Source organism: Leptopilina heterotoma, unplaced genomic scaffold, assembly GCF_015476425.1.
Source record: "Leptopilina heterotoma isolate Lh14 unplaced genomic scaffold, ASM1547642v1 Lhet_11, whole genome shotgun sequence".
Lineage (NCBI taxonomy): Eukaryota > Metazoa > Arthropoda > Insecta > Hymenoptera > Figitidae > Leptopilina > Leptopilina heterotoma.
This window is the reverse complement of record NW_025110829.1, coordinates 3,794,872-3,812,500: the sequence shown is the minus strand read 5'-3', so window position 1 is coordinate 3,812,500 and position 17,629 is coordinate 3,794,872. Positions and strand designations below refer to the sequence as shown.

General features: G+C 26.8%; 2 protein-coding genes across 4 annotated transcripts in view; one reads left to right on the top strand and one right to left on the bottom strand.

Annotated features, from left to right (window-relative positions):
• Positions 1–17,629, bottom strand: part of LOC122504336 (E3 ubiquitin-protein ligase RNF181-like) — a 250,891-nt gene that overhangs the window by 74,878 nt on the left and 158,384 nt on the right. The gene's annotated exons all lie outside the window — the stretch shown is intronic.
• The window catches only part of LOC122504311, a 144,043-nt gene that overhangs the window by 75,106 nt on the left and 51,308 nt on the right, over positions 1–17,629 (top strand). For all 3 annotated transcript variants that reach the window (XM_043615381.1, XM_043615373.1, XM_043615376.1), the window contains exon 3: positions 5,682–5,845. In XM_043615381.1, the coding sequence (XP_043471316.1) occupies positions 5,682–5,845 (164 nt within the window). The remainder of the gene's footprint in view (positions 1–5,681; positions 5,846–17,629) is intronic.

Here is a 17,629-nt window from a genome sequence, read left to right as displayed (position 1 = left end):
AATGATGGTTGCCATTAATGTTCCAATAATGGAACGGAGTTCGCCAAGCATGGCCCATTATTAAACCAATCGTTTACTTCCCATTGGGGTATAGTGTATAGAGGGCCTTAGTTCCAAATGTCACTGTAAAGAGCATTGAAACACAGGCGAAGATTATAAGGCGCGCTGCAGTGTGCATAGTAGAGAAACTGGACTCAGTCCCCTACTTCGAAATTTTCACAATAAGGGAACGCAGGCGCGGAACCTGTCAAAATAAATGGCCGACGCGACGCGAAATATATATAAAAAAAACAATAACCAATCATTAAAAAAAAAGAAAAATATGTTAAATGCACTCTTTATATATTCATATTCATTAATTCACAAGTTTTATTCTTCCCACATCTTCATACTTACAATTAACAACTAAATGCATCGGAAAATCTTACAATCATACGGGATTGAACACCTACCTAACCATACAACTAAATATACGCATAATTATAAATCGCACGCTTTTACATTAAGCCTCTCGGCTACGCAATCGATGGGGGAAATTTCCTATTTAAGAAACATCCCTTACCAATGAAATAAATTAGATCATGCGTGAATTTTACTTTGTAATTAATGTAAGTATGGATGTCAACAATATTCATAATATTGAATTAATAATATTGTCAACTAGTTTAAATTTGATACGGTTATTAGAATTTAATAATAAATAAATAAAAAACATTAATTTTTTCTTAATAACCTTGAAACCTTTTTTAAGTTTGACAGTCTTCATGGTAAATTTGATTATTCTTTTTTTTTCGTGTACAAAATAGTGAATTGACCTTGAATGAAATGTATAATTAATTATTCTCACAGCAATATTTAATAATTTAATGAACTTAACTGCACTGCATAATAGTTGAGAGTAGTAAGAGTAAGTGAAACGGTAAGATAAGTGAACGACCATTAGTGTGAGAGAGAGAGAATAACTTGTGGTTTTCGAGTAGGCATCTACTTTATGTGCACGGCATTCATTTTTCGAAAGAACTGGACTGAGTACTATTTGTTCAATATTCTCTTCTATTATTGACTTGTGTTTTGTACACTGCCGCGTTCTTTTAACAATTACATGAGAAATCAATTTCTCATTCCAATTTTTTATACTCTTATTCCCTCTTAGACTATATAAACAGTCTTGTTTAAGCTGATGAATGGGATAACTTGTGTTGAGTCCCAAACTGTTCAGCTATGAAACTTCTAATACTATAGTGTGTACCTGTCACATATTATTCTATAAAGGAGTACTACACTGACTGCATAAATCATTTTTCCATTTTTCTCCATGTAAATATGTAAAATTCTCCAAAAATCATTGCGCAGATTCAGCATTACATGTCTTAAAAATATTGCATCTTAATTTTATAAGACTTCCTTTCTATGTCATAAAAGACTTTCTTTTTACTGTGAATAAAGCTAAATGTGAAAATAATTTTCTAAATTATTTCATTCGAATGTTAAAAGTAAATTGGAATCAAACTATTATTTCACAGTCCCACATATAAAGACCTGTTGAAAAAGACTTTGTATAACTTCGAAACCGTGAAGCCGGAACTTTCGCTTCATAAATTCAGTTACACTTCTTTTTCCCCGCGATTGTTTTCGAGCTAGAACTGAGTGTATATATATAGTTAGATATTAATGTTTAAAAGAACTAAAATCCTGCCCCTTTGGAAGGCATTAAATAGGAATTTCATTTCTATATGAATTCGGTCACGTACATAATATAATTTCACTTTTCCTCTGGCACTTGAATGTCGGGGGAGGTCATCCATGTGCATCGCGTCGGAAACAGAATCCTGATTACAATGTTCCGTGCGAGAAGAGAATCTTTCTTGTTATAGAAGCAAGCGCGAATAAACTATTGTATACAGATTATAGTCAGTGCATAACCATATCGAATATTGTACGTTTGCTTGACATAGGTTTTATGTACATATCAATTATTTAAATATGCGGTCGAGAAAAATGTCTCTCCTACAATGGGTTGTTAAAGGCGTAGCAGCAGAGACAGTTATTGATGAATAATATATAAGAGACACAATCTTGTTGTTTTTTCCCTTTTTAATCGTGTAGGAAAGCTTCCGCGATGTGACAGTTGTGTGACTGCTGATACATTTTAACAGTTGAGTTTCAAACGTGCCTTTTATTTATGTTTAACAGAATCTTATTTAATATTTAATTATATAGAAAATATCTACTCCTTTGATTCAGAAATAATATTTGTTTGAATAAAAATGATTAATTCAAACATATTTTCTGTTTTGGTTTAAACGAAAAATATGTTTAAAAATGTTATGTTTGATTCAAACTTAAAAGTTGATTATAAATAATTTAAAATCAACCATAAATTATATTTGAATTAAATATATTATTTCCTTAAAAGTACTAAAAAATATATTTGACTTAAACTTAAATATGTTTGACTGTATAACAAAAATATTTTAAGTTTGATTTAAACAAAATTTGTTTGAATCAAATAAATCGTTTTCTCAGTGTAAGATCTCATAGATAATTCAAATAGGGCCAAAATGGGACCCTTTTATGTTGACGTACATTTATTATTCTGCAAATAACACAGACCTGCAAAATTCGACTCTTTTTTTATTTTTGATACTGAAGTGGTTTCCAATGTATTTTTGTCCCCTAAGATCGATCCCGGGTCCGAGAATTAACTATCACGTCGAGATTTTAAAAAAATGGGGGTAAAGACTAAACACCCAAAAACTTTGTGTTGATGAGTTTTTACATCCACTTTTATCAAAATCCTGACGTGCTAGGCAATATTAGGACCCAGAATTTTTCTTTTTTATCAAAATGTCTAGTCAATCCACTACAAAATTATCCAGAATTTGTGGCATTTAAAAATTCGTGACATTTGAAATTTTTTGAAACTTCCAATTCTATAAATTGATAATTTGAACAAATGACAATTCAGGAAAGTGGAATTCTGACATTGAATATGTTTACAGTCGTAATGTTGCTAAATTGAAAATTTTACAAACTAAAATTTGTCTTTTTAAAAGTTCTATTGAGTGATTATATTTGTCTCAAACTATTTTTGGTTATTGTAACTATATTTACAATGTTAAAGAATTTTAGTTTGCAAACTGCAGAATTTTAGTTCAAATAACTATAATTTTATTTGAAATAAGTAAAATTATGGTTGGAGTAACCAATATTCTGTTTAGATTGACTAGAATTCCGGTTAATGTAACTAATAAATTTACAATATTAAAGAATTCTAGTTTGAAAAATGCAGAATTTTTAGTTACGTTTTTTGGTTATTCCAACTTGAATTTTTTTCAGTACCCTAAAAAAAAGTCTTGTTAAAATAACTTAAAATGTGGTTATTCTAACCAGAATAAAACGTGAAATATACCCTTTTTGGTATCAATTTGATCCAGTTTGATATCAATTTGATACTTTCAAGAAATCTGTGACTTTTTCTGGTTAAAAGTATTAGAAATTCTGGTTAAAAATTTCTTGTAAATTTAACTACAATTTTTTGTGAACATAGTAGAATTTTTCTGTTAAAAAAAAATTTCTGATTATTTTTTAAAACAGTGTATCCTTATTAATCTTATCAGAAATTCTGGTTCAAAAAGATCACTGAATAAACACTTTATGTTTCTCTAGTCTCATTAACCATAAATATTTATTTAGTTTAACTAAAAATTTATAAACCAGATGCCAGTAACTTTAACCAGTGCTTTTTTTGGGGGTTCAGTATATTATTCTGAATTTTAGTTTGTAAAAAGTAAATATTTAGTTAGAATAATCAAAATTTTTGTTTAATCGAATAGAATTCTGGTGGAATTAATTAAAATTCTGATTAGTGTAACTAAAATTACAATGTTAAAGAATTCTATAATTTGTAAAAACCAGAATTTTTGGGTAAAATTACTATAAGGGAAAAATTCTACCGTTCTGATAAGGAAAGTCACTATCTACATTTTAAGCCGAACGGAGATATTTAATAAAACGCGTTTACATTAGTTCCTTTTGTGTATTACATTTTTGGAAAAAAAACTCATCCTTCTTGGGGTAAAATGTCTCGAGGGGGTACTTACTGGTTTAAATAGTGTACCATTGACTACTGTTATTTTAGGGTATTACGACGACGTAATAAGGCATTATTACTCGCCTACTGGATATTACACGACTATTACACTACCGGAGTGAATACTCCCTCAGACACGCTCTATCGATCAGTACAAAAAAATTATAAATTTTAATTGTTTATATGGAAAACTATAGATTGTATGATTTTGCATGTGCGAAATCGTCGGAAAAACTGCTGTTTTGTAGACAGTGATTTTCTTCGTCAGTATTTCGACGCCTCCCATTCATATAATGCTTATTAAAAAACAAATGCAAGATCATTCTTATTCAGTTTTTAGTGCAAGACAATTCTTATTCGATTTTCCATGCAATAAAATGCTTATTCAAAATTGTATGCAAAACAATTGCCACTGACAGAACAATAAATGTAACCCTAAATCATCTTTTTAATATTAAATTGCAATTAAATATCTGAGAATATCAGTGCGTATCTATTGATTAGAAAATTTAATACTTGATTATCTCTTACGTATTAAGAAATATTGTTTAAGCAATTGTAATTAAAAATTATATTCAATTGAAAATTTTATAAAACTCATAGTGTAAGCTAATTTCAGATTGTACTTTTTAGCATAGAATTTTGAATAAGCATTTTATTGCACGGAAAATCGAATAAGAATTGTCTTGCACTAAAAACTGAATAAGAATGATCTTGCATTTGTTTTTCAATAAGCATTATATGAACGGGAGGCATCGATTTCACCAAAATCGATGTAGATAGGCCAATTAAGCATTAATTATCTTCAAAACTAATTAATATTTTTAATTATGGATTACACAATTAAATTCTAATTTTTATTACGAATCCAACATTATAAAAAACTCATTTTTCGTCAAAATATAGATAGTGACTTTCTTCGTCAGGACGGTAGAATTTTAGTTTCGATATATTTTAAATTATAGATCTTATTAGATTAGCCAGAATTCCATCTAATTTAACCGCAAAATTCTGGTTAATTTATTTAAAATGAAGCGTTAAATATAACATAACCTGAACTTTTTTTAGTAACACTTTAATCAATTAAAAGACTCCCCAAAGATTTCTTGAATGTTTCAAATTGATACGAAAACGGATCAAATTGATAGCAAAAATTCGTTGCAATTTGATACTTTCAAGTTAACAGTGCCAGAAAAATACAAATAAATAATTTAGTAAACCCTGTGACAAATATACTTTATAAGCTGTCTGAAATAAATTATATTTGGCTTAGATGAAACATTGTTCTACTGGTGCAGAATTAAAATGTTAAATATATATCCCCTAACTAGAATTCTTGTTATTCCAAGAAGAATTACTTTTTTTTAAAAATTTGATCTAAATTTAAAGTCTTTGCTTAATCAGAGAGACATTTACACAAATACAATTACGGAGAGCGTGTAGCCAGTTTGTTATAGGAGATCTCTGTGGTTTCTAAGATCCGCAGGATCCTTGCAGGCTTATGTACGTCTATATATATACCTTTCCCGCTTTCCGGCGGGATCGAGTGTGTCAGTAGGTCATTCTACGGTTGATTTTCTTGTTACAGGGACGCAGTGCCAAAGCAATGTTGTGGATTGGGCTCGCCTCCCGTTCGTTGGTCCATCCTCGGCGTTGGGATCGTGGGACTTGTCTGCGCAGGGGCTGGAGTGCTCCTAGGGGCTCTCAGGGCAACAGGTCGTGATCATTTCGCTGTTGCCTTACTCATGATCGGTAAGTGATCTATCGATTTTCCTTTCTCTTTATTACCAATCTTATCACCGAACGCGGCCGTACACCTAACAAGTGATCCAGGAGATTATTATTTAAATCTCTCCCTCGCAAAATTTACCTCTTCCTTCAAAGTAATTTATAGTCTTTTCTCCCAAAAAGGAAAGAAATGAAAATAAACCTTTTAAATTATTACGATTGAGGACCATCTAAAATAATATTATTGATTGGGAATGAAAATAGGTTCACAGAGAGCCTTGAATTGTTTAAAGCGGGAGGTGTGTCGGTTAATAATAAAAAAAAATAATAATAAAGTCTTCTCTCTTGTGAAATAAGAGAACATGAGTAGTAGAACAGATAGAGTAAAGTGGCTGGTTGTGCGTGACACGATTTAATGATGCCCACACGAATTATGTATTCTATATACCGGTGAAATCTTGCAGACCTTCAAATTATTTTTTCCCAAGCGAAATCTTCAAGTAAATAATGTCCAACAAAACAATTAGAGACTGTATTTTCACGATTTAAAAAATTTATCATTTATCCCATTGTCAACGTGCACAAAGGCGTGAGATTTTTATAGTATTTATTTATTTTTTTATTATTTAAAGGACCTCAAAAACAATGAATTGCATAAATCTATTGAAAGTTTTCTAATGTATTATTTAAAAATAATAACGCTGCGGCATGCATATTAGATATCTCTTCGTTACTCTTCGCGATTGGGAAATCTTGTAAAAAAATTTCATTCGTCATTCCAGTGGTAAAATAATTATTCAATTCTAATAATAATTTTATTTATATTGTTAAAATAAAACATTCATTTTATTTTAACACAACATAATAAATACTTCCTCCATGAGAAAGCAATATAATAAAAATAATAAATGTGATCGATTCTAATTCAAGTAATTAACGGTCAATTCAAGTATTTAATTTTATTTATGTTGTGATAACGAAACCGTTATTACTAGTGCGGAATTTCTAAAGATAAAAATTAGGTACTTAATGTATTTACGTAACTTTAAAAAAACAGTTAGAAATCATTATTTAAAAAAAAAACAGTTAAAAATCACTATTTTTAAAAATAATTTTAATTAATTATTTTTTGTCATAAAGATGAATTATATTTTTGAGAGAAAAATTATTTGGTACATAATTAAGAATAATTGAGCTGAAGAACGTAACGTTAAAACATTAACATTAAAAAAAATATTAATATTAATTCAAAGTAATATTAGTTTTGACTTGCATTTTTTTTCTGAAAGATGTAAAGAGATACGAATTATAAATTTTTTCGTTCATAAAATTTTCTCTTTGAATTTTTCTTTATTAATTATTCCTTTACATTACTCAGAACATTTTTGAGACTTTTTTTATCTACTGCGCTTTTTAATATATAAGGAGTGAACAAAAAATGAACTCTTTTTCTCTATAAGAGGTTATCTTTTGTCATCAGAAATATTACGAACATTAAACATTGATAATATTTAACAAAATGTCTTTGAACTATTAAAGTTAAACACTCACTTTTGGTCAATAATACCGAGAAAGTTGTTTTCTGAGGTACTTGTCACTTTGATGATGTTGAAAGAGCAATTATTATAAATGTGGAACTAAACTATGACTAATAACTATATTTTTTGCGATAATAATGTTTAACTGAACAACAACAAAATTTTAAAAAAAGTTTATTCACCGTAAGATTTTTTTAAAAACTAAAATTATTAAATTGAAATATTAAAAGTATTGAAAGAATGAAATTCAATTAATTCAAAAAATTACGAAGAATTAACAATTTTTTGTATAATTAAACAGTAATTTTAATAAATTAATGTAAAATTAAAATTTAATGGTAATGTAAATAAATTAATTAATTATTCATAATATATGTTCAAGTGCATATAAATTAATATGAATATTTACATAAATTATGCATATTAAGTATCTAAAGTTGTAATTTTACTCTCTGTATTTGAATTTAGAAAAAATGGTTAATTTGATAGAAAAAAGCACTTATCACCTAGTTAGGAATAATCAATTAGTTGTTAAATTTCTTTTTATGTAAAAGTATCTAAAATTTGGTAATTTCTTCTATTAATTAAATTTAATTATCATTCGGTTACTTTTTAGCAATAAAATTTAGTTAATTTTTTACTAATAATTATTTTATTTAATTGCAGGGATCACAGTTAATCCCCGTATTTTCCTCTTTTCTCCTTTTTTATACCCTCAAATTAATAAAATCCCCCAAAACACCCAAAATCGTGCAAATTCTTTTATTTTTTCTATTTTTAGACAAAACAAAAATTCCCATTTTTTGTACTCTCTAAAGCTAAATATAGTCACTTTCGATTCATTCAACAGCGCCGATTCATTTATTAAATGAATTAGTAACGGTACTAATTAAGGGAGACTGGGGTAAACCCGCTCACTTTTTTTCAGATCGGCTAAAATCTAGGAAATTATTCTCTAAATCCAAGTTAATTTATATCATTTGAAAGCTTATGATTTCTACTAAAAAAATAAAAAAGAGTTTTTGATTTATCTTTTTTAGTTTTACTTAGAGAAACTTTTTAATAAACATATACCAAATTTCGAAATCACAATTTTCCAGGGTAAACCCGCTCACTTTATCTTTTCAAGACGGAAAAGTTTTATTTTTTAAATATTAAAGTTCGTCTTATTCCCGTCTTAAGTATGATTTATTATTGATAATTTATAAGTTATATAAACAATTCTATAAACAAAAAATTGGTTTAATTAATAATGAACATAGATTTCATGAATTACAACTATGGATTTAAATAGTGTTTTATTTTATTAAGAGAAAGTGAAATGTATTTACAATTTTGGTTTTAATAAGTCATAAATTGTGTTATTGTTAAAATATAATACGTGAAATTATTTTATTCTAAATTTTAAATTTAAAACTAAGTGAGCGGCTTTACCCCGACTTCACGTGAGCGACTTTACCCCGAGTGTATTCCTCACATTTCAGAATAAATTTAATTAAATCTTTTTAAAATAAGACAAAACTATATATGTACTTCGATGAAGGACATCCAATAGCAACAAAAAAAATTTCCCAGATAAATTAAGACTCAAAAATAATGATCGAAAAACTTAAAAATCCAAAATACGTTTTTTTTCTGACACCTCTAAAAACATTTGATCGTCTCTGATTCTGTGTTGAATTCATGAAACTAAACAAAAGTTCGTTAATATAAGTTGAATGTTAAGTACTATTCACAGTACCAATATCTCCATCTTAAGTTGAGTTCATAGAGTAAAATCGCTAGTGAGCGGGTTTACCCTGTGAGCGGGTTTACCCCAGTCTCCCCTACTTTTTAGTTAAAAATTACTCATATTTATTAATTACTGTAATTTTTATATAGATTATATTACTCTCTAAATTTAAATTAGCAAAAATGTTTACAAGTTTGAATTGGTGACTGACTTTTTGCTTTAGAATTATTAAATTTTACTAATATATTAGTAGAAATTACTATTTATTAGTTAAATTTACTAATTCAAAAACAAAAAGTCAGTCGCTAATTTAAATTAGTAAACATTTTTACCAATTCAAATTTAGAGACTATAAATACCTAAAAAATTCGTGGATTGATATCTACCAAATATTTTAGTAATTTCTTTACAAATAATTAGTCATATTTGACTACTGAATTAGTTATTTTCTACTAATAATAATAACTGATTATTTTTATTAATTAGTTATTTTTTACTAATTGGAATAGGTCCAAGTCATTTACGATTTTACTGTTAATTAGTAGTTTTCTACTAATTCTGATTTGAAAATCAAAAAGTTAGAAAAATTTGTAATTGCATTGAAGAAAAAAGTTCCTACTTTTTGTAAAATAAGAATTTTTTTAATCTTATACATTTTTTTATACAAAAGCAACAAATGTAAAGTAACTTTCTCTACTTAAGAAGTAAAAATCCAACTATTTAGAATTTCTGTATTATTTTAAAAATAAATTTTACTAATTTTATTAAAATTCACTTTGGAAATAACAATTTTTCAAATAGAAAATTTTACTATTATCATACAGTTACTTTTTATATGCAAATTTTTTAAATTTTCTTCGAACGTAGAACAATTTGTAATTACATAGATATATCAATTTTTATTTTCTGAGTAAATCCTTCTGATGACACTAGAAATAATTTTTAATAATTGACCTACGTTCGAAGAAAATTAAAAAATTCTGATTTAAAAAAGGAGCAAGAAAAAACTAAAAAATCTTCAAAAAAAATTATTTACGCTGTAATAAGATTATTAATTAAGATTTACCTTATTTGAAAAATACCGTTTTTTAAAATCTGAATCCCCTTTTTTAAAAAATTAAAGTTCCTTTTTTACCTAATGTTACATGAAAAAATGACTGTGATTCTTATAATTGTTGTTGTATTAAATTATATTTTTGTATTATTTAATTTAATATTTTATTTTATTATTTATTAATTATTATTGCAATTTTTGTGATTTCATTTTATAATTAGTTATTTTTTTATAATAATTACACTTATTACTATTTACGAATTGCTAAAACAAAAAGCTCGTAAAGACTTTACTAGCAATTAGTTATTCTTAACCGATTTACCTAAATTTAGAGAGTTTTTCCTGTAAAGATACAATATTATTTATCTGTAACTAATTCAAAAAAAAAAAAGAATACATCGTTTTTTACTTAAAGGTTAAATAGAACAACAATCAACTCTCAGTAAGAGACATAATCATTGACCACGTCCTTCAATTCATTTAGATTAAATTGTTTTGTATTAAAAGAATTGTACCCATTCAATCTGGTTTTTATTCCTAAAGGCGGGTCTCCACTATTGCAAATAAAAAAAATTATTTAAAATATGCAAAAGATCTGCAAAGTATATAGTATTCAATATGCATACAAACGCATTTAAATATTAATCTAGAAACTCGTAAATATAGATAATATTATGTTATTATTTTTTTGCTATTTGTTTCATAACGATATTAAATAGATGTGTATTTTTATAACTATTTCTATGTAGTAAACATAATTACTATTTAGAAGGATCATAAAAAATATTAAAGAAAAACAATAATAGACCGCACGTAGAAACTAAATTTGAATGACAAGGACGCTGCGCTTTTTCTGAGAAACGTTTTTCAATGGAATTTTGTTTTTAATGATAATGCCTTTTCAAGTACATTGATAATGTTCAATGTAATATTATGTAGTCGCTGTGATGATGTTGATATTTAATGTTGTAATATTTCTTATTGTCTCCTATTTCCGCATACATATATCGTAATGGTAGTTGATTAAGTCTTTTGCTTCTTATTGTTTTTTCAAGTATTTCGTAGTTTTCACAAATTTGGTTTAAATCATTCTTAATTTTTTAAATTACCTTATTTTTTTATTTATTTTTTATTTAGTTGATCAATTACTGCGTCATTTTGTTATTTTTAAAAAAATTTTATTTACGGTAAGTGCATCAATTACTGTGGCATTTAAGATATTTTCTGCACAAAAAAAATATTTATGTCGAAGAAATTTAACTTAAAATTCATTAAAAATGAAAAATAGATTTTTCATAAAAAGGAAATATTGAAGGTGTCTTGGAAAATAAATGACAAAAATTTAAAACAAATAAACATATTTTCATAGTACGGAAGTATAGGAATAGCAGATGGTTTGATTCATTTGGCGACTAAAACATGTTTTATACATCCTATCCTTTAAGCACAAACGACAAAAGTATATAAAACTTTTGTGCTTTATCGACCGAAACGAAATACACAAGATATTTGTAATTTATTGCATTGTTAGTTTGGTCAATTGTTTATACAATGAAGAGAAGAGCCACTAAAATTGGAAAGTCTTGCAATCGTTTGCGCTCAAACTCATGCTGAATTTGCTGAATTTTATTGCATATTGGAAAATTAACATAACTTTTTGAGCAAAAAAAAAAAGAAAATGCCAGAATTACGTCTTGAGAATTTTTGAAAAATCTCAAGAGTTGGAAGAAATAAATATTGTTTTTCTTTATATTAGCAAAAAAGTAACAATAGCAATATTAGCATTTATAAAAAGGTAATATTGTTATATTAATATTAAAAACAGTAAAGAGATATGGATCTTCTGTTCAAAACAAAGAAAATGAGAAACAAGAAAATGTTGTAAAATTACGTAAAAGTAGTTTAATAATATCGTAGAGACAAATTTTATTACTTGCGAATCACTTTCACAGAGTGTGTTTTACTTTAAAAGGGCAGCTAATTTTTTTTGCATGTACTTTATGCCTTCTTGTAAAAAAGTGTCATCAAAGATAAATGAATCAATAAACCACTTTTATATTCCAATAAAAGAATATCTCGAACTTTCCAATACTCTTTGCTCTTGTGGTCATAAATTTACAATATTTACGTTAGTTTTATTCATCCAGAAATTTTTTTTATTGCAATGGAGAAAAGAAAATGTATTTTTGAAAATTTACTAAAGAAAGGTTTCATTCGACTTTTTGTTAATTTTTTTAGAGCTTTTTGAGACGCATCTTTTGACCCATTATTGAACATTAATTCTTTTACCACATTTTAGGCGCAATTGCGCCTTAAATAAGATAAATCAAACAGCATTTGATTGTCAGGTTCGCAATAATAATTAGTCAAACACTTTTTTCTCAAAATATTGAATGAATTGAGATTGTATTTTGTAAAGAATTCAAAAATGTATAACATTTCAAAGATCACGCGACCTGACAGTCACATGCTGTTGACATTTTAAAAATTTTAAAGTTTGGAAAACTTTACTTTTTGTGCACTTTTGGTATTAAATTGTCATTTAAGTTTTAATACTTTCTGTCCATTTTATAGACGCTTTCAAAACGAATCGAATTACCTATTTTAGAACTTTATACGACTTGAAATAAAGAAATTAATAGGATTTTAAGTGTTCATAATTTTTTTAGGAAATTTTTTTGTTTACCCCATTTTTCGATGAGTAAGTTAACACGGAGAAAAATGATAATTACTTTAAAAATTGAATTGGTAACTAACAAATTTATTTTATATTAATAATTTAGAATTGTTGTATTGTGATAACAATATATCTGCACTAAAAAACATGTTATCTCAAAGCAACCAAAATTTGGATGGTATTTAAACATCCAAATTATTTGTTTAAGTGTTCTTTGTAAGTACAAAAAAAATATTTGGTTACTACAACTAAAACTTGAAAAAGAATTTTAATTTTTCTTATTGCTTTCCTTTCATTATTTTTTTATTCTACAATTTATTTATTGAATTTTTATCAATTTAAATAATTTTTTGCTTGAAATTACTCGGTATTCTCAGCCAAATTATTTGATTATCGTAACCCAAAAAATTACTGTTGAATGAAACAAAGTTCTTTGTTACCACAATAAAATTATTTCGTTGTCGGATTGGTACATTAATCGAACATTTGATTCAGATATGTATAATTTTCCCCTGATAGTTGGAAAATAGCAGTTTACTTGACTTAAAGGTACTTAAAATCCAATAAATAAAATAAGAATCTAAGTCAGTAAAAATTTCAATTCAGTGGATAAGTTTTCTTTGTCGAATCAGTAGCGATGATGATCACTGAAATGGAATCAACAAAATTCCCACTGATTCAGATTTAGAAATGAAATAGTCCAAAAAGCATTTATTCTTTTTGGAACAAAGATTTTTTAAATCTTTGTTTACTCAAGAAATCGTATTCAGAAATGGCTTGGATATCATAAAGAAAGAAGAATAAAAGTTTTCGAAAATTCTTCGAAATTTATAGAAAAATGGAATAATTTCCAGATGAATAGTCGCATAATCCTAAAATATATTATGTATATGGTTATAAAAACTTTGTGCGCGCTATTGACACACTAACAATGACATTGTTGCATGGCACAGTAATAAATGTCCTTCCACGTCGTGTCCTATCAATGCCTTTTGTGGTGAAAAAAGGTCTCGAAGATATAGAGAATATAACATTTTAAGTCTCATGGGACAAGTGCTTATTTGAATTCCACAATATTCTCGAGCAAGGTTATAGCTGCGGTATATAAAGCTTTACCTAGTTGACTCGTTACACGCATTGTGCGTAGCAGTTGTCTTATGTAATTCAGGTTTGAATGTGGAGCTTGTGCGCGCAATGACAACTCTGCTTATGGACCCACGTGCCATAAACAGCAAGGTTGTAAGGCCTTAATTGTTCAAGCACGCGACAGTTAGCAATCATGCATCACAGATTCTCTTTTAATGATTTGCACCTTAACTATTATTGAGACCTATGAGTTTTCCACTCTACCTTCACCACGTTCTGTCTTTGTGTAATCCAATGTTTTCAATGCGTAATTCAACCGTAACGGGTCTCCACTCTATTTTCCAGAGTTGATAAAAAAGAAACTGTACAATTGATCCATAAACAATCACAAGGTCTAATACATTTTATTTTATTTCTGCTACTGTATACCTATATCAAGATAATTATTTCCAATATTTAAACAATGCTACTTGGAATGATTGTTAATTTTAAACAATGGCAGTATTTACAATAAGCTAAAAACAATAGATGTTGAAAACAATTACAAAAAATTATTTATCAATGGAATAAAATTTTATTCCATCAGAGTTCCTAAAAATTCGAACTCCTAAGAGTTCGAGTGAACAAAATTTATTTATTTCTCCTTCAAATTAAAATTTTTCAATATTTCGAGATGTATGAAAAAATAAATTGTAAAATCTCTAAATGTTTTATTACATTTTTGCTATTTATTGTTCGCAATTATTTTTGAAAATATTTGTATAGAGAAAAGATTTCCTTCATTTAAACGTTCAGAAATTATAAATCACAATTCCAGAAGTAGTGTGGAACTTTTTTTTGGATCACAATGACTTTTGTGTTCTAGATATATGATACGTAATATTGTTCCTAAACTAAAAATGATGTACGAAACTGTCTTTCAACTCTTTTTCGATAAAGTCACAGAATTTTGTTACAATAAAGTTATATCTATTATGAATAATATATGTAACTTGCTTGTAATAGATGTTTTTGAGAAATTAATCCTTTCTAAGGAAACAGTTAGTCACGAATAACTTAAATTTTAAACCAAATGTCCCTGAAGTTATTGTCGAGGCTTAGCATTGAAAACTATTAGTTGAGGTTTTTAGAGTTAAAAATGTTACTAATTTCACCTTTTTTATTCATCTAAGGAGTTAAAAACTTTTCCAGAGTACTTTTTTAACTTAAAAACTTCGAAAAAATTGTCATTCTTTTCGGTTTCGTGGAAAAAATTTATTTTGACGCTAGGCGTCGACGCTAACTTCAGAGACCTGAATCCAAAATAAAATATGTGATACGCTCCAGAGAAAAGTACCTAAGAACCAAAAGAATTATAGGTTATTTTTATGTTCGATTTAACTCGATGAAAAGTTCCTTTTTAATTATTTAAATTTGAAACCAGTTTTGATTAAATATTTTAATGTATATAAAGACTTGAACATCAATAATTTGTAGTAGTAATTGTTTCTCTTTCTGTATTTTATTCCAAAAATTATAAACATAACCGCAAATTTTTTACTTCTTAGTTACCTTTCTTGGGAGCGCGTCACATATATCGTCTCACTTTTTCTTTTTTAAAACCGTTGCGGACTTTAGCTTCATGTATTTTCCACACTCTAGAACATTTATAGAACATATTTTGTTGGATTCTTGTCTCTAAGACGAGCAGAGCACTTAAATCACCTTAAATATTATTTAGTAATAATACATAGTTATTATTTATTTAATACTTTTCGCCTAAAACTAATGTCACATGTTAATATTAAGGTAATATCGTAATAACATTAACTTTAGGCAAACTAATCAATAAAATATTAAATAAGTAATAACTACACAGAGAAAATATTTGTATAAGTTAAATAAACTTTATTTAGAATAACCTGAAAGTTCGGTTTACACAACAAAATAGAGTATTTGATACAAACTCAATATTTTTTCTTGAAATATATGAATATAAAATATGAAATATGTAACTAGTGACGCCAAAAACCCTCAAGTAAGAAACGTGAAGTGAATTTTTAAAAGAATTTAATGGTACTTTTGTCAATTCTTAGTTTATTTCAGCATAATTCGAAACCTTCCGTTCATATAATATTCTTCTTAGAATATCAATGTAACATGATTCTTAATAAAATATGATTCTAATAAATAAAAATCAGTGCAAAATAAAGTTATCCTATAAATAGTTATATATTTATTGGAATATAAATGTCATTATATAATGAAAGAAAATAATTATCAAATTTTATAAAAGTATTTGTCTATTTGGGGCTATTGTGATAAAAAGTGAAAATTTAATAAAAAAATTCAAAATCTTATTAAATTATGTAAGAAACTGAATGCATACAAGCTTCAATTTTGAAGTTTGAAATAATTTACTTATATTTGAAATATTTCTTCTGGATTTTAATAAAACTAAATTTACTAAATTCCATAGAAGTTCTTTTATAAATTAGAATTTCTTTTATTCAAATTTTACACATTTTTTCTAAATTAAAAAATACTTGCAAAAAATTTCATAATTTTCTTCTTTCAGTGTATTTAACTTAAAATTAGTTTGGTATGCTACCTACATGTGCAAAATGTAACATTGATAATTTTATGAAAATAATAGCAAAAATATATTTCTACTGATAAATCTTTACTGTTACTATTAATATTATTTTTATAATTATATATATATATATATATAAAATATATATAATATATATAAAATTGAGCTATTATGAATTTTTACCAATCCTTAGTCATTCGTCAGTAAAGATTTAGTAAAAAAAATTATAATTTCTAAACTTTAATAGTAATATTTTGATAAAAATTAATGAATATTCTTACTAATGTAATTTAGGGGCCAAATTATCACTAATTCCGATTTTAAAGAGATTATTATTCATTTTCAGGTAATTTTTAAAATAGAATCACTTACCCAGAAAAAAGACTTAATTGTTTAAAAAAAATCACTTTCTCTCACTTTCATTTGTTTAGTAATCGCAGAAGAAAAAACTTGTTATTAAATTATAGAAATACGTTGTCTTCTAATCAATAAAAATTATTTTCATATATTTATATAGATTGAATAAAAAATTATTTACCAACATTTCTTCAAATTAAAGAAATAATTCTCTTGACTTACAAACCTATAAAACTTTTTCTTTAAATCAACAAAAACTTCTTTCTGGATGTATTGCACGGGATACATATTTAAAAAAGAATTATATGAACGGAAGGCGTCGAACTCTTAAGAAGTAATCTCAACAATTTTTCATTCTATAACTAACAGAATTACGTATTCATCACACTTTGTTGTTGTTGTTGTTTTTTTAATAATATAATAAATCACCGTAAGAAAAAAATAATGGTACGGTGTTGGAGAAACGTTATTAGTCTCAAGACAAAGAAAAACTTGTCGAATCTGCATTGCGATGATGAATGTCGCAATGCATTTGCAAGTAGCATTTCATTATTTTCTGTCGTCGCATAATTTTCGCAATAAACTATTCCATCCTACCGAACGGTCCATCTGCTCGATTGAACCAAGGTTAGTAGATGTATGTATATATGTATATAAAATAAACGTACAAACGTTGTTATATTGTATCAATAATTCATGGCTGTAAAATACGTTGCAATTGGCTCGACTAACTTATCTATGAGATCCACTATATATAGACTCATTCTTAGGTTGGGTGGATGGATTTCG